Source organism: Nycticebus coucang, chromosome 1, assembly GCF_027406575.1.
Source record: "Nycticebus coucang isolate mNycCou1 chromosome 1, mNycCou1.pri, whole genome shotgun sequence".
In the NCBI taxonomy this organism is placed as follows: Eukaryota; Metazoa; Chordata; class Mammalia; order Primates; family Lorisidae; genus Nycticebus; species Nycticebus coucang.
Genome location: NC_069780.1, coordinates 168,259,801 through 168,280,084, shown reverse-complemented (window position 1 = coordinate 168,280,084; position 20,284 = coordinate 168,259,801). Strand labels below are relative to the sequence as shown.

General features: G+C 43.3%; 1 protein-coding gene and 1 non-coding gene across 3 annotated transcripts in view; both read right to left on the bottom strand.

Annotated features, from left to right (window-relative positions):
- The window catches only part of ADAMTS12 (ADAM metallopeptidase with thrombospondin type 1 motif 12), a 321,601-nt gene extending 304,268 nt beyond the window's left edge, over nucleotides 1–17,333 (bottom strand). Inside the window, exons 1-2 of one of the 2 annotated variants that reach the window (XR_008380258.1) lie at nucleotides 16,859–17,228; nucleotides 4,021–4,382 (exon numbers count right to left, since the gene is read on the bottom strand). Coding sequence is in view for 1 of the 2 variants with exons in the window: in XM_053592503.1 (XP_053448478.1) it covers nucleotides 4,021–4,382; nucleotides 16,859–16,985 (489 nt within the window). In the remaining variant the exon portion in view is untranslated. Of the gene's footprint in view, nucleotides 1–4,020; nucleotides 4,383–16,858 lie in introns of both variants that reach the window. The other variant, XM_053592503.1, reaches the window with a different exon arrangement.
- On the bottom strand, nucleotides 11,317–11,423 carry LOC128592787 (U6 spliceosomal RNA). Its single transcript, XR_008382011.1, has one exon. It is a non-coding gene; the product is annotated as a U6 spliceosomal RNA (small nuclear RNA).
- Nucleotides 17,334–20,284: the final 2,951 nt, after the last annotated feature.

The window sequence follows — 20,284 nt, the reverse complement described above, 5'->3', positions numbered from 1 at the left end:
GCAATGTAAAATTGTTCACTTCTCTCCACATCCATGCCAGCATCTGTAGTTTTGAGATTTTGTGATGTGGCCATTCTCACTGGGATTAGATGGTATCTCAGGGTGGTTTTGATTTGCATTTCTCTAATAGATAGGGATGATGAACATTTTTTCATGTGTTTGTTAGCCATTCATCTGTCTTCTTTAGAGAAGGTTCTATTCATGTCTCTTGCCCATTGATATATGGGATTGCTGGCTTTTTTCATGTGGATTAATTTGAGTTCTCTATAGATCCTAGTTATCAAGCTTTTGTCTGATTGAAAATATGTAAATATCCTTTCCCATTGTGTAGGTTGTCCTTTTGAATGATGATGACAGCATTCTAGTCAAAATTTGGATAATAACAAATTTTGACATATGAGCAAATAAACTTGAAGCCAACCAAGTGGTCTGCTCACATGATGAAAAGAAATTCATTTGACTTGTGGTGCCTTTTTTTATAGCCATCCATTAACAGTCCAAAGATGTGTAAAAGCCTCCCCAATAATCCCAGTGGAGTGTTTCTCCTGGCAAAATCATTCAGCAGTTTGGATGTTGATAATTTTCCATCATCTGAGCTACTACGTTATGCTCCTGTATTTCCCATGACTCTGAATCTGAAAATGCCCCACCCTGCTACACTACTTGCTGCTCCTCGGGGACATTTGAAATTGAAACAGCTCCAGTATTCTAGTCTCAAGCCTGGCATGATGCTAAACAGCATGCAATTTCCCTTAAAAAGCACAAGATGAAATTAGGGGACAATTTAGAGCAGTGGTTGCACCCCTGCCTGCTGGTTAGAATCACCTGAGGCCAACCACCACTACATTAGAGTAATCTTGGCCAATACGGTTAATTAACACCCGCTCTCACTAATTGGTGGCCACTGGCAACAGCTACTGCACTTTAGAATCTCCTGGGGAGCTTTCAAAATGCCAATGTCTGGACTCTACCCTCAGACCAATTAAATCAGAACATCTGGGGCATGGAGTTGGGGCAGGGTATCTCCCCAGGTGAACCTAATGCTAAGCCAGGGTTAAGAACAGACTGCTCTAGTCCCACCTTCTCAAACTTCAGTGGGCATCAGAATCTCCTGGAGGGCTTATTAAAACAAAGGTTTGAAATGGACAAATCTATAGAGATGGAAAGTTGATCAGTGGCTTCCCAGGACTGGAGAAAAGGAGGCAACTGCTAAGGGGTACAGGTTTTTCTTTGTGGTAAAGAGAATGTTCTGAGATTTGTAGTAATAGTTGCACAGCCATGAATATATTCAAAGTCATTAAATTCTAAGTGGGTGAATTGTATGTACGTGAATTATATCTCATCGAAGCTGTGGAAATACATACACATGTGCGTGTTTCTGCCCACCCCCAGAGATTTGGATACATCAGGTCCAGAGAGGAGCCCGTGAATTTGTCTCTTTAATGAGCTCCCAGGCGATTCTGCAGATTGATTCTGCAGGTCTCCAGACCACAGAAAGGTACCCATGTTCACACTCTGTAGGGTCTTGTGAGCATAATAATGCTTCGTTTTCAGGGGCTCTTTTAATGTCAGCAGTTCTTTCTTCTGTTACCCTGGCCATAGAGGATCAGGTGCCACTGATGTTGCCAGGGGTGTGTCTTAGTAATGAGAGTTGCATTGCAAAGGAAAGATGTAACGTGAACCCAGATCAAGCTCAGAGGGGAAAGTCATGGAGACAGGAAATGTCCCCTATTCAAGTGAGATGTGGCCGGAGAAAAGTGGAGAAGAAAAGGACACCATTCTTGATTTTGTGTTATGATCTGATGAGGCGGAAATGATAAATACCTACAAATAGAAATCCAGATTTACAGAAAAAGGCAAAGCATGACTCTCCATTTATTGCACAAAGCAATTCATCCCCAGAGGTCCTTCAGAAAATTTAAATTCCTATCTAATGTTTTACATGAAAGTCTTCACAGTATTGCAGCAAAGTCAAACTATACAGATGAAATTACAAATAGCAGAAATTTTTAGTGTAATGGCAGGAATGTCAGGAGAGTTTGGAACAAGTGCCTTCCACAGGAATACCAGTGCCGTTAGACATTCTGCTCAGCAAACCAGCCCTGGCATGAGTGCCAGTGCTGGTACCCTGGACTTCCCACAAACCAATATCAGACTGTGGGATCTCTGTGACATGCAGTCACCCCTAGGCACACCCCATTAGTGTTGGCACCTACCTCCTGCTCAAGCTTGAGAAAAACCTCAACAGATCTCAGCACAGCCCCTAAGCATTGCTTGGTGTGCATTGCTAGTGAGGTTGTCACTGTTGCTGCTGCCAGAAGTAGGGCAGAACAAAGGGACCAAACTTTTTTTAAATGCAGGTTTAAATGTTTTAAAAATAGGCTTTATTAGGTGGCACTTGTGGCTCAAGGAGTAGGGTGCCGGCCCCATATACCAGAGGTGGTGGGTTCAAATCCGGTCCCGGCCAAAAACTGCAAAAAAAAAGTATGCTTTATCAGCTTGGTGCCTGTGGCTCAAGCAGCTAAGGCACCAGCCACATACACCTCAGCTGGCTGGTCCGAATCCAGCAATTACGGCTGCAACCAAAAATGGCCGGGCATTGTGGCAGGTGCCTATAGTCCCAGCTACTTAGGAGGTTGAGGCAAGAGAATCGATTGCTTGAGCCCAAGAGTTGGAGGTTGCTGTGAGCTGTGATGCCATGGCACTCTACCCAGGGTGACAGCTTCAGGCTCTGTCTCAAAAAAAAAGGCTTTATCAAAGCTTGAGATGTATCAAATAATAGTAATTATTTTCATTACTATTGCATTTAAAAATTAATTTGCATAATAAGGTTGTTCGATAATCTCCAGTCTTTCTCATTTGCTAAAAAAGGAGTGGGACAGACAGTGTCCATAAACTACATCAAACCCCACATATTCCAGTGTCTGGCATATTAGAATAATAACAATAATAACAGCAGCCAGCATTCATTGAGTGTTTATTATTCAAAACATAATTTTGAAATTATCTTCTATTTTTATTTATAAATATTAGTTGTCTATTTTTTTGAGACTCTGAAAAAAAAAGAAAAGAAAAATCTGTGACTATTCCACACCTTAATTGGTATATAAACGAGAGACAGTCAGAAACAGAGTTTACCAACATTGTACAGGTGCTACTTTGTCTATGGAGTAGTTTTGGTATTTGTTTATGTAATAAATGTTGCTTTCATTTCCAAAAAAAATTTTTAAGAAAAGTAATTATTTACTAAACACTCTTGGGATTTTTTTAACATATTAATACATCCTCACAGTATCCTATTACGTGGGTCAACAAAGTCAGATAGCACATATTGCAGGGTTCGCAAGCCATACAGTGCCCGTCCCAGCTACTGCCGTAGTTGGAAAGGAGCCCTAGACCATATGTAAACATATGGGCTTATCTGTCTTTTAGTTAAAGTATGTTTATAAAAACAGGCGATGTTAGAATTGCCTGTGGGCCATAGCTTGCTCGACGGTGCTGTATGGGACAGGTACTCTCATTATCCCCACTTTACAGGTGAGAAAACAGAGGCATACAGGGACCACCTCCCAGCCCGAGGTCCCACATGACGTCTGATTATGATGTGCGCACACTCGACGACTCTATCAGAGTCTGCAGCCGCCATCACACTTAGTAAGAGGTGCACTCAGTCCAAATGCAGGTTTTCCTAATTCAAACCACACTAGTCAGCCAGTCAGCTATCTCCTCAGAGCTGCCTAGAGGCTGAAGACCCAGCTCAAATCCACCCTCTTCTCCCCCCAACCCTGACCCCAGTGTCCCTGGTGGGAGGTCTCCCTGCCCCTCCTACCCTCAGTGCCCTCACTCCCTGGACCTCCAATCCGATCCCTCTCTTTAGTATACATTTTCTTCCCAACTGAGGTCAGCATCAGCTCCCACATGTCAAAGTGTCGTGAGCCTGCTGGTTCCAACAGGTCTCTTCAGGGTGAGACTCAGGGGCCTGTCAAGGGAAGCCAGGGAGATGGCAAAGCCAGCACTCACCAGTCCATGGCAGGCACTGAGGGCTGCCGTCCCGACTCTAGTGCCCCGCTGCAAAACCGTGCCCCTGAGATGGCAGCGGGGGGCAGAGGAAGCCACCACCTTAACATGGGAGAGGTTCCCATGTCTCTTCTCCACGACGTAGCTATTGGAAAGAAATCCCTGATTGACTGTCAAGTTAAAAAATAGGTCCTTCTCCTCATGAGAAATTCTATAATACACCTGGTCCTCTGAGCTGTCCAAATGTCTCTTCTTCCTGCTGCTCTTGATAGGATGGTCCACACCATATGACAGAAAATGCCCACCCGCATCTACTCGGACAGGTGTCACCACGTGGTATTCTGGCAGAGCCTTGACAAAATGCCCTGGAAGAAAAGCAGACAGAAGAAAACTGAGAGACCCAAGCTGAGCCTACGGCAAGGCAAAGCCACTTTTCATTTGGAACTCAGATTCCAGCTTTTTTTTTTATTGTTTGGGATTCATTGAGGGAACCAAGAATTAGGTTACACTAATTGCATTTGTTAGGTAAAGTCCCTCTTATAATTGTGTCCCACTCCCAAGAGGTGTGCCATACACTGTGACCCACCATCCCCCACCCACCTCCCCTCTCCCCGATCCCTCATTCCCCTACTCCACCCCTTGTATTAGATCATCTACTGGCTTCATATCAGACTTGAGTACATTGGATTCTTGCTTCTCCATTCTTGTGATGCTTTACTAACAAGAACGTGTTCCACCTCCATCCAGGTCAATACAAAAGATCTAAAGTCTCCATCTTTTTGATGGATAAACAGTATTCCATGGTATACATATACCACAGCTTGTTAATCCATTCCTGGGTTGGTGGGCATTTAGGCCATTTCCACATTTTCGTGATTGTAAATTGATCTGCAATAAACAGTGTAGTGCAAACATCCTTATGATAAAAAGAAATTTTTTTTCTTCTGGGTAGATGCCTAGTAATGGGATTGCAGGATCAAATGGGAGGTCTAATTTGAGTTCTTTGAGGATTCTCCATACTTCCTTCCACAAAGGTTGTACTATTAAAAATCCCATTGACTTGGGCGGCGCCTGTGGCTCAGTCGGTAAGGTGCCGAGCCCCATATACCGAGGGCAGTGGGTTCAAACCCGGTCCCGGCCAAACTGCAACCAAAAAATAGCTGGGCATTGTGGTGGGCGCCTGTAGTCCCAGCTACTCAGGAGGCTGAGGCAAGAGAATCTCTTAAGCCCAGGAGTTGGAGGTTGCTGTGAGCTGTATGATGCCATGGCACTCTACCGAGGGCCATAAAGTGAGACTCTGTCTCTACAAAAAAAAAAAAAAAAATCCCATTGACTTGAAGTTTAGCAATCCTTTCCACCACACAGACACTGCTAACATTAAATTCCCAGAATAACTCACACTCCTGGGTGACATCAGACACAAATTTAGGTGAGAATTAATTCATGGGGAATACTGTAAGGCAGGCATCCTCAAACTTTTTAAACGGGGGGCCAGTTCACTGTCCCTCAGACCATTGGAGGGCCGGACTATAGTTTAAAAAAAAAAAAAAACTATGAACAAATTTCTATGCACACTGCACATATCTTATTTTGAAGTTAAAAAACAAAATGGGAACAAATACGATCACACCGCCTCATGTGGCCCACGGGCCGCAGTTTGAGGACCCCTGCTGTAAGGAGAGGGCCAAGATCCACATGATGAACAGGAACCTTTCAAGTCTAAAGTTCATTACTTCATTAGTACAAATCACAGAACTTCATTGTTGATCATGAGGCACGTAAACACCTCAGGAACTTCCAGTAAACTCAAGTTAAAGGGAAAAAATAAAAACACAGAAAAATCTACCATATACACACTAATAACCCTTATGCCAATTATAGCATAAGCATGTTCTATTATGTAGCAAACACGCTTAAAGGAACTTGGGTTTTTTAAATGTTCACAAAATATACAAAATAAAATGATAAGGGAACATATAAACATTTGAAGTATTGGCTCAAAATATGAAAACTGCCACTTTAAAAATTCAACACTTGTTCTTTCCACACCTGAGAGCACCCATATTTGACTTGCCCAATTTTAAATTCCCACAACTACCTCCTTGTTTTGATATGTAAAAGTAACAAAAGATCTACCTAGCGGGGAATTAGTCATCCTCTGGATTACCGACTGCTTAAAGATCATTAACTACACACTTGGTAAAATAAAGTAATATTTTGCTTCAACCTAAAACAAAAGGAAAAAAAAGAAAACATGCTATCTGCCACCCCCCAGCTGTACCCTTGCACTTTTTAACTTGCTTTTCTTTGTTCATGTTATTTCTCTAACTAGAATATCTTTAGCATTCTATCAAAATCCTGTTTATGCATCAAAGTCCCAACTCAAATCCTTCCTCTTTCTTCCCCTAACATCCCTGGTTGAAGTTCTCTCTTCTTCCCCTAAGGCCTTACTTTCTATACCTCCAGAATGGCTTTATTTTACATTGCCTTTTGTTTATTACACATACCCTGTTTCCCCGAAAATAAGACATCCTCCGAAAATAAGACCTACTCACAGGAAAGATAAGACGTCCCCTGAAAATAAGACCTAGCGCATCTTTGGGAGCAATACTTAATATAAGACACTGTTGTATTTTTGGGGAAACAGGGTACTATTTATCTTCAAATCCTTTGGAGACCAGAATCTTGCACATCACAGGTGCTCTATTCACATGTGTTGATGTATCAGTGAACACTTTTGTAGCTGGTTTATTAAAAGAATAGGACTCCATAGGATACAGTTATAAGAAAAGCTTTTTTTTTTTTTTTGTTAATCCAGGCAATGAGTTCCAAACATACTTTGTGGAATCATTCTTCTCTGCCTTGGATGAATTATGGGGCAGAGCATAGAATTTTCACTCTCGGGTACTAATAAACTGTCTTAATTTTTAGATATAAAAAATCCAGACCCCTCACTTCCAACTACAGCAATTAGGCAGGGCAGACCACAGAACAACACGGACACATCTTAAACATAATGTTCAATGAAAAATAAGAAACAAAACAAGCTGATACTGAGCGATTTACATTAATCGCTTAAGATTAATTAATTAAGGCACACACTCAAAAACAACGTGGTGCTAATCTTGCCAGAACACACATGAACAAGAAACACACATAACATGTTAAAATGGTTTTCCACTGGGAGGAATGGGAGTGGGGAGTGGGAACAACAAAACATAAATATATAAAACAAAAAAGGGGGGTTGAACAAATTGTTGATGTAGTTATGCCATGAACTGAGGAGTGTAACTGATTCAGTCCTCCCTGGTGCCCACTCACTGTCCAAGAAATGTCTGGGTCAATCCAGCATTGGAGTATGGGCCTGTGAGGGCAGGCCAAGACCTGTCCTGACTGCGAAGAGAAACGGCAGGTGTGTGAGGCAGATGCGGTCAGCTCCTGTGGTATGTCCCTCCTGCTGCTCCTCTCCTCTGCTAGTCACAGGGACGCCTCTGGCTCCTCCATGTTTGGAGAAAGGAAGGCAGTGCGGAGCAAAAATGTCTTATTCAACTGGGCATAGCTGACATCTGGCAACGGTGCCCCATGGTAGGTCAACATCCAGATGCTGACCCCTTTTCTCAAAGAAGCTCTGTCCCTGGGGATTGCTCCCCTTTCAGGTCCATAAGTGTGGACAATTCCTCTTCCAATAGCCACCCTCAGCCCTGCCTCCCTCCACCGTTTCTTGAGACCATCTCACCCCTACAGGGCATCCTCTGTGGCATCACTTCAAGTTGAGCCACATCTGGTTCTCTTCCATGGGCCCCAAATCTGGTTCACAGGAAATAACCCTGACCCCATCCCGCCCCCCAACATCAGGGAAATGGGGGTAACATGGTGCTTTTGGTTGGCTCTGTCACCAAATGCCACTCCAGCTAATCTTTCGCTAGCAGTATTTTAAGGCTGAAATGCTAGTTGATGTACTCCCCAAACTCACACCAAACTCTCCAAACTCTCGAGGCCCCTTCACTTGCCTTGAGCTGGGGGACAGTCGGGAGAATGCCCAGCACCCAAATCTCTGCTGAGGAAGTCTCTCTTCTGTATCTTTCCATTTACCTTTAGCCTTTAAGCCTTTCCTCACATACAGACCAGGAGGGCGAAGGGATTAGAATCACATCATCACTTAGCAAGTCCCACACCTATGATCTGAAATTTCTCTTTAAGTACAAGCCAGAAATTAACTCTCTCTTTCACACTCAGACTTAGAAACCAAGACAAAAGGAAGAATTCCATTTTAACACCCTCTGACCTATGTAAGTCTCTTTGGTCTCCATCAGAACAAAACAAACAAACAAATAAACAGAGCATGTTTTCTACCATATTTTTCCAAAAAAGTCATACTGACTGATTTAAAAGGAACAGAAACTAAAAGCAGCTACACTTTTTAAAACCCTGAATTCTGAATAAAATGTTCTACTCTTCTGGGTTTACTGATCCACAACCTAGCAAATAAGACTGAGATGCTAAAAATGTCTTCTTTGTTATACCCATGATACAACTGGCAAAATTCAGATTATTATGAAATGGAGATTAGTAAGTGCAGTTTTAAAATCTATCTTACATTTAAAAATTTTTTCTCTAAATAGACAATTTATCCAAAGTGATACATCAACATCACATATTAGTACACTTAATAATCATAGCACTTGTGCAGAAATGTGGAAAAATAGGATCTAATAGTGAAGGGGTGATAAATGTATACTAATGGCTCCATTGCAGTTGCAACATTGAGATATAAGTATATACGCATACAAACACCGCTTTTGATATACTGAGTAAAAGTGAAAATTGTTACAATGGTAAGAGTTGGAGTATGGTTTTTTCTTTTGAAATTTATATTTCCTATGCTGTTTTTTCCCAATTAAAGATAAACAAGTATTGAATGTTCCCAACACAAATGATAAGAGATGACAACATGCTAATTACAGTGATCTGATCATTACGCATTATAGATATTAACACATCACTATGTACCCCATAAATATGTACAATTATTATGTGTCAATTTAATAAATAGATGAAAAAGTATTTGAAAACGATAAGTAGGTAAAAAGGATTGGATGCAAGAGGGTCTGTCCTGTCTTCTGAGAGGTCTGTACAGAATACCCAGTAGAGAAGATAAGCAAGAGATGTGGGTGTCCCACAACTTAATGGGGTGCTTTCTGATACTGTCAGCTCTGATCCCTACACCCTGATGACTGTGCCCATCAGAGCTGGCTGCATCCCTGAGGAAGACTTAACCTTGAAGAGGGCCCTCCATGACTGACCCAAGAGGACAGTCAAACTTGTGTCCTCTCAAGCAATAGCAAGATGAGTCTGGAGTAACAGACCAAAGGGAGTATTAGCAGGAGGTAAGAAAAGGCAGGCCAGTGGGGAGAAGTGGCCCTAAATGGCGAGCGAGGTATTCCTTTTGCAGCATGCAGCCACCCAGGCTGCCCAGTAAAGAGGAACAATAACCTCAGATCTGAGTTAGAACTGCAATGGAAACAGTGCATAAGAGGTGAACTTGGTCAAGAAGTTATTTCGGGCGGTGCCTGTGGCTCAACGGGTAGGGCGCCGGTCCCATATGCCGGAGGTGGCGGGTTCAAGCCCAGCCCCGGCCAAAAATAAAAAAAATAAAAAAAAAAGAAGTTATTTCAATTTATTCAGAGGACAATGCATCTTTTCCCATACATTTATGAGCTTAAAATACTCCTTATAAGGGCTGCCTCTGAAAATACAGCTCAAAGATTTAAACATGATTTTTGAAAGTATAAAATGAAAGACTAAATCTTGCTTAAGCCCTAGCACCTACTGGCAAAAGAATAAAGGAACAAACAAATCGAACACAGTTTGACCCAGTTGCTTTTGATCTAAGGGATTTTTAAGAAAGCCAAGCTAAGTTGGCTGGATAATAATTTAATGACAATAATCACAGTAACCATTTAGGCAGGTCTTGCTCTGAGCCAGGTACCATAAGTTATCCCCATTTTATAGAAAAGGAAACCAAGTTTAAGAAGTCACTATGCAACCTTATGCTTGGATTAAAACCCTGGACTTCCTATTTCAAAATCATGTTCTCAGCCATGGTAGCACTTCATGTATGTAAGGAAGAGGGACTGCCCTTGGCAGAGAGGATAAGAGAGTTAGAGGAATTATAACATTGTCCTTAGGGATGAATGTAACTAGAAAAGAGCTGCTGGACTTCTTCATGCCTCAATTTGCTCAGCAATAAATAGAGTTAATACTTGCCTCTATATAGGTCAAAGTAAAGGGGACAAGATCAGCTTCCCTGATTGGATTGCAAAAGAGGAAGCCAAGCCAAGGCAGCCCACAGGTGTGGATGGAAACGGGAGGTCACTTACAGAGAGGGGGATATGTGGGCAGCCCAACTGCAGCCACCTCTTCTAGACAATGGACATAATAATAATAATATTCACCTCCTGGGATGCTCGCGAGGCTCTAAAGTATTAACATATTTAATAGATTTCAAATACTGTTTAACAAACAACATTCATTAGCTAAACACTAGTACTATTGGCATCATAGAGAGAAACCAGGCGACATGGGATCACTGTGGACATAAACATGTAGCCTCCAAGAGCAGTCAGCCCACACTCACTTTGGCTTCCTCTCAATACTTGGTTTGGCCGATTAGTTAGCTTCCACCTTGACCAATGGAAAGCAAAAACTCAAAGGGGATATGACAGGGATGAGAAACAAGTGTCAAGAATTGGCAGTAGCTCCTAATTTTCACCCTTTCTGTGGTCAAGTGTCATATTAGGAGTATACCAACTTGGTCTGGTCTGATCCCCACTTTTCTCTGGTGAGGTGTTATGAACCATGTCCCAAGGCTTAGTATCCACTCCCATCTCCATAAAGTGACAATTAATTAATGGTGAGGATCTGTGACTGGGCATTCTAACCCCAGAAACCACACTCCTAAGCTCTGCCCTCACTGCCTTTCCTGGGTCTACTGAGCAAGCAGCAGAGGTCAAGGTGGGTTGTCAATGTGGCTGGGGCACGGCTGAGACACATGGAAATTACATCACAACCTCCACTCGGGTTTGTAGAAATGAATTAACAGCTCTGTTTAAAATTGGACTTGAAACCTTAGGTGACAAGTTTCAATGATACTTCAAGAAACTCTGAGGGGAGCCTGTTGGCACATATGCTTTTGAAAACACAAAACACCGGGTATCTTTTACCCTCTGCTTAGAAAGAGAGAAGTAAGAGAACATTTACCTATCAGTTTTTATAAAGTTTAGGTTAAAGCTATTCTTTTTCTTTATGGAACTCTGCATAAATTTTCATGTCCCCCTTGAGCAGGAGCCAAGCTAGTCTTCTCTGTACCCCTCCAGTGTTAGCGTGTATGCTGCCAAAGTGAACATAATCTATACTTATCTTTATATTTATTCCTATCTTAGAAAGCAATTGAAGTTCTAAGACTTCTTACTAAAAAAGGTAATAAGGGCGGGGTGCAGTGGCTCGCGCCTGTGATCCTAGCACTCTGTGAGGCTGAAATACCCTGTTTCCCCGAAAATAAGACAGTGTCTTATTTTAAGATGTGCTCCCAAAGATGTGCTAGGTCTTATTTTCAGGGGACGTCTTATCTTTCCTGTAAGTAGGTCTTATTTTCGGAGGATGTCTTATTTTCGGGGAAACAGGGGAGGTGGATTGCTTGAGCTCAGGAGTTCAAGGGCAGCCCGAGCAACAGCAAGACTCCATCTCCTAAAAATAGCTGGGCATTGTGGTGAGCACCTGTAGTCCTTGCTACTCGGGAGGCTGAGGCAAGGGAATTGTTTGAACCCAAGAGTTTGAGGTTGCTGTGATCTATGATGCCATAACACTCTACAGAGGGTGACAAAGTAAGACCCTGTCTCAATAAATAAACAAATAAATAAAATAAGGTCATGAAATCCCTATAATAGAGGAGTTGTTTTCATAATTATCTTCCATGTAAGATCTCTGTGAACAACTGTATTTTTTTTTTGACAACTGTATTTTTATTATAGAAATTTACACACATTGAAAATTTGTGAAGAATTATATTGGGCCCGTCGGAGTTGTAAAATATGCCACAGAAGGTTGGGTTTATTCACCAACCTTTTGATAACTAACCTGCTGACCATATAGCTTATTATAATTAACACAAACTATGGAATTTGTGAAGTGTCTTCTTACATTCAGAAAGTACCTGAAATCAATTCCTCCCTGCAGAATTATTCTACAAACAGCATAAGGAAGTATAAAATCAGCCTTGAAACACTGCAATACTTACTCTTACACAAGCCAGGAGCACATCTCTAACATAGGATAAGGTGCCTACCCTATTGATTTCATGGAGTTGTTGAGAGCAAAAGAGATTATGGAAGTCCCCAAGCCTTGTAAACAGTACAGTGGTAAACAAACCTAAAGGGCTGCAGAGGGAGGCAGTATACAAGAGTTGTGTGCAAGACTGGCATTTCCTGTTGTTCTGATACTTGATCGTGAACCAAGAAATCTCATGGAAGTCATAACACATTCTTTTTTTTTTTTAAAGGAAACAGTGTTATTGCACTTTGCCCTGACAGGCCAGAAGTTAAAGTTCTGAGGGGGAATTTTCCAAGTTGCAAGCAGTGCTAAATCTCTCCTCTGATTTACTTTTGTCTCTGATGTTGAAAAAGATTTGCAGTCTTGGTTCCTAGTGTCAAATCAGCTTTTTTCAGCCCATCCTTTTTATCCAAGAATTTATCTTCAAATTTTCCAGTTTAAATGTCTAAACAGGGAACTTCATTGGCAGTTTCTTCTTAATTCCTGCTCTTGAATCTGAAGTTGTGTATCTTGGCAAAAATACTTGAGTGTACTTCAGGATTCAGAGGCTGTATAAATTAAGAACTCAATGCTAAAATTTACTAGAAAATTTTGAGAACTCCAGAAAAGCAGCATCTCAACCTGAAAACAATTTCTTGGCCTTCTGTGATGATGTGAGATTACAACAGCTAACATCTATTGAATACTGCCTATGAGCCAAACACTGTTCTCATGCATTTGCCCATCTATTCATCACAACAAGCTTGTGAAGTAAATATTACAATTATCCCAGTTCTATCTATCAGAAGACTGAGGCACAAGAGAGATTGGGTCCCAGGGCTGGAAATTGGTAGAGCAGCCTGTGCCCTGGGTTCATAGCCCGCTGTGCTGTGTGTTCTGTCATCCTACCATTGTGGGAGGCCACAGCAGGTGGATTGCCTGAGCTCGGGAGTCCAAGACCAGCCTGAGCAAGAGTGAGACCCCATCTCTAAAAATAGCCCTGTGTTTTGACAGGTGCCTGTAGTCTCAGCTACTCAAGAGGCTGAGGCAGTAGTATTGCTTGAGCCCAGGAGTTTGACGTTGCTGTGAGCTGGTTGGCCTGGGCGACAGAGTGAGACTCTGTCAAGAAAAGAAAGAGAGAGAGGGGGAAGGAAAGGAAGGAGGGAAGGAAAAGAAGGAAGGAAGGAGCGAGTAAGAAAGAAAGAGAGAAGAAAAGAAAGAAAAAAGAAAAGAAAAACGAAACCTACAATCTAACCTTGCCTTTGCTTTTGTCTTCCCAGCTAAGAATCCTCCTGCCACCATGTGACAGGGCTGGGCAGCAAAGGAAAGATTGAAATAGTGTCCCCGTGGGACAGATGCTGCTGCTGGATCAGCCCCTCTGGATAGTTCTTGCCACTTGGAAGGAATCTATGATCTGCCACAATCCTAACTACTTCATGATAAGAACTATACTCACAATTATTTTCACTTGGTCTCCTAGCTGGGATTACCTATTTTCTTTTTTTTTTTTTTTTATCGTTGGGGATTCATTGAGGGTACAATAAGCCAGGTTACACTGATTGCAATTGTTAGGTAAAGTCCCTCTTGCAATCATGTCTTGCCCCCATAAAGTGTGACACACACCAAGGCCCCACCCACCTCCCTCCTTCCCTCTTTCTGTTTCCCCCCCATAACCATAATTGTCATTAATTGTCCTCATATCAAAATTGAGTACATAGGATTCATGCTTCTCCATTCTTGTGATGCTTTACTAAGAATAATGCTTTCACTTCCATCCAGGTTAATACAAAGGATGTAAAGTCTCCATTTTTTTTAATGGCTGAATAGTATTCCATGGTATACATATACCACAGCTTGTTAATCCATTCCTGGGTTGGTGGGCATTTAGGCTGTTTCCACATTTTGGCGATTGTAAATTGAGCTGCAATAAACAGTCTAGTACAAGTGTCCTTATGATAAAAGGATTTCTTTCCTTCTGGGTAGATGCCCAGTAATGGGATTGCAGGATCGAATGGGAGGTCTAGCTTGAGTGCTTTGAGGTTTCTCCATACTTCCTTCCAGAAAGGTTGTACTAGTTTGCAGTCCCACCAGCAGTGTAAAAGTGTTCCCTTCTCTCCACATGCAGTTTTGAGATTTTGTGATGTGGGCCATCATAACACATTCTTACATCACAACTGAGCAATGTGGAAAGAACACTGGGCAGAATTAGTCAAATCTGCCTGTATGTAGGCCTAGCGGGAGGAAATTGGATTTACCTCTGTACTCCTTTGGGTGATGAGAAATTGGCTGCACCCAACCCCTAGAACTAGAAGATAGAAAGAATCTAAACCTGTCTCCAACTGAAGGACCCTGTGAAGTAGCATTTATTAGACACTCAATAAATTTTATATGTCAACTACCAAACTGACTCCTAGACCTCCTGTTCCTCATGCATAAAAATAAAATGGATGATGAGATGATACTAAAGTAATTTGCAAGTTTAAATGTTCAGAATTTGGGTGCAATTCAAAAATATTGTCTGAAAGGAAATGAAAGTCTAAGGAGATTGGCTAATTGTGAAGCTGCAGGCAGGAGGGAAAACCCAGGCTATCCTCTTCCTGTGAATGTCACTGTCTACTACTAAACCCTCCTGGACCCTCCCTGTCTTCCCCTGCCACCTTCAGTTCTAAATGGAAGTTGGCTTAGAAATTTCTCCTTTGCATCAAATGTGGATTACATGTAAGTCCATTAGTGAATTAATTATGATTAGTAAAAAGGCTTTTTAAAAATTGGAATTATTTTTAAACCTAAATAAAAGTGCATCATAAATAAACTTAGAGCATTTTACAACTATTTTAGAATATTGAATGCTCTCAGCACACAGCCTTAAAGGTGTCCAGGGAAAATAACCGTATCTCACTTTCCAGAGAGGAAAAAGCAAAGCCCAGTGGTGTCTGCTTCACGCCAAGCTGAACAGCCTTACAAAAACGATGAAGAGCAAGCAGAGCTGCAGACCAACCCAGGAGAATGTGTGTCTTTGACCCAAATCATCTCCAAATGCCCTGGGAAGTGCTCGCAGGCTTTGTTTGTGCTGCCCCAGAAGAGAGACTTTTCACAAAGGGACTGTTTTTCAAAGAGCAACAAGCGCTGCTATTTTAAACTTGGGGGTGGGAGATTGTATCTGGAACGTTTACACAAGGGAGTGCTGGCTGATGGACATCTAACCCCAGTGTTAGCCTGCTCCAGCTTCCAAGTAAAGCAAAGGGAGGGACTTGCTTCTGATAGCTCCTGAAGCCAGGCAGAGGAGTTCTCCAGCTGTGTCTGAATTTTGCAACATGGGCAGAAAACCCTGTCACAGAAATCCTAAACAAGGACAAGCTGGTGATGTCTGTCACCTGAGTGGCCTTGGTGGGAATTAAAGGGATGGAGGACACTTTCTGAGACTTATGCACAGTCAGCAAATACAGACTTAATGGTTAACTCAGTGTTGTGTGTGTGTGTGTGTGTGTGTGTGTGTGTGTGTGTGTGTGTGTGTGATCCCTATTCATTCCCACAATGGGGCATGTTGCATGATTGTAAGAGTCTGACTACCTAAGCTTAAAACCTTGCTCCACCGTTAGCTGGACTCATAAACTCCCCAAGGCTTCAGCTTCCTCATCTGAATACCGGGGTGGCACCTGCACCCCATAAGGCTGCTGTCACTGGTCATAGACTGACACACGGAGTGTGGTGTGAGCCATTACTGTGCTTTGCCTGTTTCCCCCAGAGACACGAAGCACTCCCACCCAACAGGAAAGTGTCTCTGACCTCTCCCAGTCCAATAAAAAGCAAAGAAAACTGTGTCACTCTGCTCGGGGTGTTAGGCTTAAAAGAATAATCATCATCATCATCATAACAAACTGTCCACCACAAGTCCTCCAGTGCTTTCTGTACATTATGAGTTTCATTAAATTCAGAAAGTGAAGCAACCAGCTGTGATCAATGAGGCAGGACAGAAAAAGTGAGCCCTTGGGTGGGGGGTAAACTTCCCCCCAAAGGACGGTTATTTTAAAAACACAACCCTGAATCTTTCCAGGAAACCAAAACACAGCCAAGCCAGCTCAGCAGGGGAGCAGAATCACATTTCCCCTTTCCTGACCAAAAGTTTAAAACTAACTAGAAACACTGCCAGTAGCCAGTTGGGACTTCTAAAAAATAATAATTTTCCATGATCAGGGTCTGAAAAATAGGAGCTTGAAACAGTGCAAAATTCAAACAGGAGACAAAAGAGAGAGAGAGTTTACCAGCTACCTCTTGGGTCTTTCAAAGACTGCAGTGTCAATACTGTAGGAGAGAGAGAGGTGCTCATCTTTCAGTGAGAAGGGAGGAATCCCCACCTTACACGCTGGATTCGGAGAAAGCCTCCTGAGCTCCCAGCCCAGATTGCCTTACAACTCAGCCAAACGGCTCTGGGCTTTGCAGAGGGCCCTTCTGCCGGTGGGGGAAGGGAAAGGAGAGAAAGTTCCACATGTCTTACTACCGCGGTTTCAAAAGCAGATAAAGAAACCCCACTAACCTTGCCTCCGGTCCGGGAAGCGCAGCAGGTCCGGCTGGGGTGGCCCCTCATGGCAAAGCGCCCCAAAGTTAAGCAGCTGAGCCACCAAGGAAAGGTTTGCAAGCCAGCCCCTCCAGGCACATGGCATGATTCAGTTGCTGTGGAGAAGAGAAGTCCAAAAAGTTCTAGCCCTCAGCTCCCGAAGTCAAGTCCTCGCCCGTGGCCGAGCAGGGAGATGTGGGGGGGACATGGTCAGGCAAGGGAAGGCAGTGGCCGCAGAGCTGCGCGTGATCTCCCTCTGCTTTTTTAAGCAGAAAGGAGCTAGACACCTTTTTCCCCCTCCCACCTCCCGAAAGGGGAGTGATTCAGCTGACAGTGTCTGCTTTCAGCGGGTGGGATTGGGGCAGGACGCGAGGGCGCAGCCCACCCGGGTCCCCACCCCTCCGCCGTCCACACTGCCCGCGTCTTCCCCCGGGACTCCCACCCCCACGCCCGCCGCCCCGCCCCGGCCCAGCAGAGCGGCCAAATAGGGGACACCCGGCCCAGCCACCCCGGGAGGCTCGGGGAGGCCGAGAGCCAGAGGCCCCAGGCCAGCCCCTCACCCGCCGTACAATGAGTGTGGAGGTAGGGCTGAGGGGGCATGGATCCCTCCAGCCTCCCGAGCTCAGCGCCCCCGGTCCTGGGCCTTCTTCTCCAAGTTCCTGAACTTTCCCTGACATTTCTCTATCCATCAAGAATCCCGCTCACACAGCTCTGGGAGTCTCGCCTAGGGCAGGCTAAAACTTCCATTTGAAAACTAGTAGGCAGTTTTTCTCTATCAAGTCCCACCAAGGGAAGTGGTCCCAGCCATTGTGCTAGTTTGACCCTGGACAAGTCCCTTCATCTGTGGGAGGAGGAGACTGGAACAAACGCTTTGTGGCCCCCCTCTGAGTCTGCAGTTCTCTGCGGGGCTTTGCTGCTTTTATAACCTCATCTTTCCTGGTTCACTTCCATTCACCAGAAGGAAACCAGGAAGAGTGGAAGAAGCAAGCCGGCCCAGGAAGGTGTTAGCTATTTATCCAGTTGACTTGAACAGGCTGCCCACGGAGGGGACATCAACTCACTGAGAGGTTCAGGCTTGTACATCAGAGAGCAAATGCCACAAACCAGGGGGCTTGCTGGGTATCCTGAGAATTCACTGGGCTAATCTAGACAAGACTTTTCACCTCTGGGCTGAAACAAGCCTCCTTACTTTATTCAGGAAAAATTTGGCCTTGATATGGAGATTTCCCTGGCTGCCAGCCAAACACAGGTGCTCACCTATAGGTCTGGGATGTCGACTCAGCCCAACCTTTCACGGGACAGGACGGCCAAGTCCCAAATGCAAGGGGGTCCTCACAGGCCTGGGATGAGTAGCGTGAAGGTCTTCAACTGGGATACATAGACACCAAGACTTTTCAGGGGGTATGTGTGAGTTTCCTGTTGTTGCTGTTACAAATTACAGGGTACTCAGTGGCTTAACCCCACTCAAATTTATTATCTTACAGTTTGGGAAATCATGTATCTGAAAAGGGTCTCACTGCTATAAAATCAGGGAGTTGGCACAGTTGCATTTCCTTCTGGAGGATCTAAGAGAGAATCTATTTTCTTGCCTTTTCCAGAAGTTACCCAAATTCCTTGGCGCATGACCATCTTCTCTAATCTTCAAAGCCAGCAATGGCCAATTGAGGCTTTCCCACAGCACATCATTCGAATTCTCTTCTTCCTTTTCCCCACTTAGAAGGACCCTATGGTTACTTCAGGCCCACTATAATCATCCAGGACAATCTCCTTTTCTTTTTCTATTTATTTATTTATTTATTTGTTGTTGTTGCAGTTTTTGGCCAGAGCCAGGTTTGAACCCACCACCTCTGGTATATGGGGCCAGTGCCCTGCTCCTTGAGCCACAGACACCACCCAGGACAATCTCCTTTTCAGCTGATTAGCAACCTCAATTCCATCTGCAACTCTACCCACCCAGCCCCCACCATGTAACAGAACATGTGGCGTTACCATCATGAGCTGCTTTTCCTGTTATATAAGTAGGAAGCTCACTACCAGAGTAGAGAGAGATTTAAATATGACAGGCTTGAGGACCTGAGAGAAATGCATCTGCAAGGACTCCTTTTCTTCTACCTTCTTCCTCTTCTCCATCTTTCTTCCCCTCCCCCTTCTTTTTTCTTCTCCTCCTCCTCTTCCTCCTTCTTTTTCTTCTTCTTCTCCTTTAACAGCAAGTAGGATTCATTCAAAGGGCAAGATCACCCCTGGCTCCCATTCCGTAGAGAAGAGATTTGCCTCTCAGGCAGGAACCAAAAGAACCCTGGAGAGCTGCTGAATTTTGTCATTATCAGGAGTGATTAGGGATCATCCACTGAACACCTGGCTTCAAAATTTAATCCCTGCGACTCTAACCGCATTCCCTTTAATCTCTCCTTCACCTCCTCTCCAGACTATAACCAGGAATTATCTAGTTTCTAGATGTCACCCAGGACTGAAATATTAAAATTACAAAATGCCACTAAAGCTTTGTATCTGTCAGCTTTTTCGAATCTTTATACTTGTAAGGACTTCCAGCCCTTTGCTCTCTTTGTCTTTGGCTTTCTAATAATCTATTAGCATCTCTCTAGGGTCACCTCCTTTTCTGCCCAGCATATCCTATGATTTATCAGTGCCTTCAACATCTCAATTCTTCCTCATCAAAATCTAACTTTGTTTTACTCACACTGCTGATTTTCTCTGTTCTTTGTTTCCAAGTGCCGTTGAAGAAACTCACATATTTGCACCCGATCATTGGTGCAACTGTCAATTCATGTCTCCAACTTCAGCAAATTCTCAACCTAGTTCAGCACAAATATTCATTCAGCTACTATTCTAACACCAAGAATGTGTTAAAATACATCCTACTCTTTCCAGAATTTACAAAATACCTCCAAAGCTTTGAGTTTTCTCAGCATAAAGAGAAGACAAAATCCTCCTCAACTTTTTGTCTCAATGAGAAAAGGTAACAGAGTCCCTTGGTACCCAAGGTTGATAGCAATGAAAAAGGCCGACTCCCCTTCTTGTCCACTACAGACAGCAGGACTGTGAATCACTGAATGATCACCAAACTATCCCTGAGCTGTGCAAACATATTGCCCTTAAGCAAAAACTACAAAACCATGTAAAATCCCAGACTTCAATGATAGCTAAGAAAGCAAGCATTTATTACACACTGACTATATACATAGTGCTATGATAACCACTATGTCAGTGTTGCTTTATTTAATCCTCATAAAAAACCTATTAGTTAGGTACTATAGTATCCCCATTTTGTAGCTGGGGAGACAGTCATTGAAAGGTTGAATAACTTGCCTAGGATTACATCACTATGATACGAAAAATCAGATGAAGCAGTAAAGTTCAGAGAAGTTAAGGGTCTTAGCAAAGCCA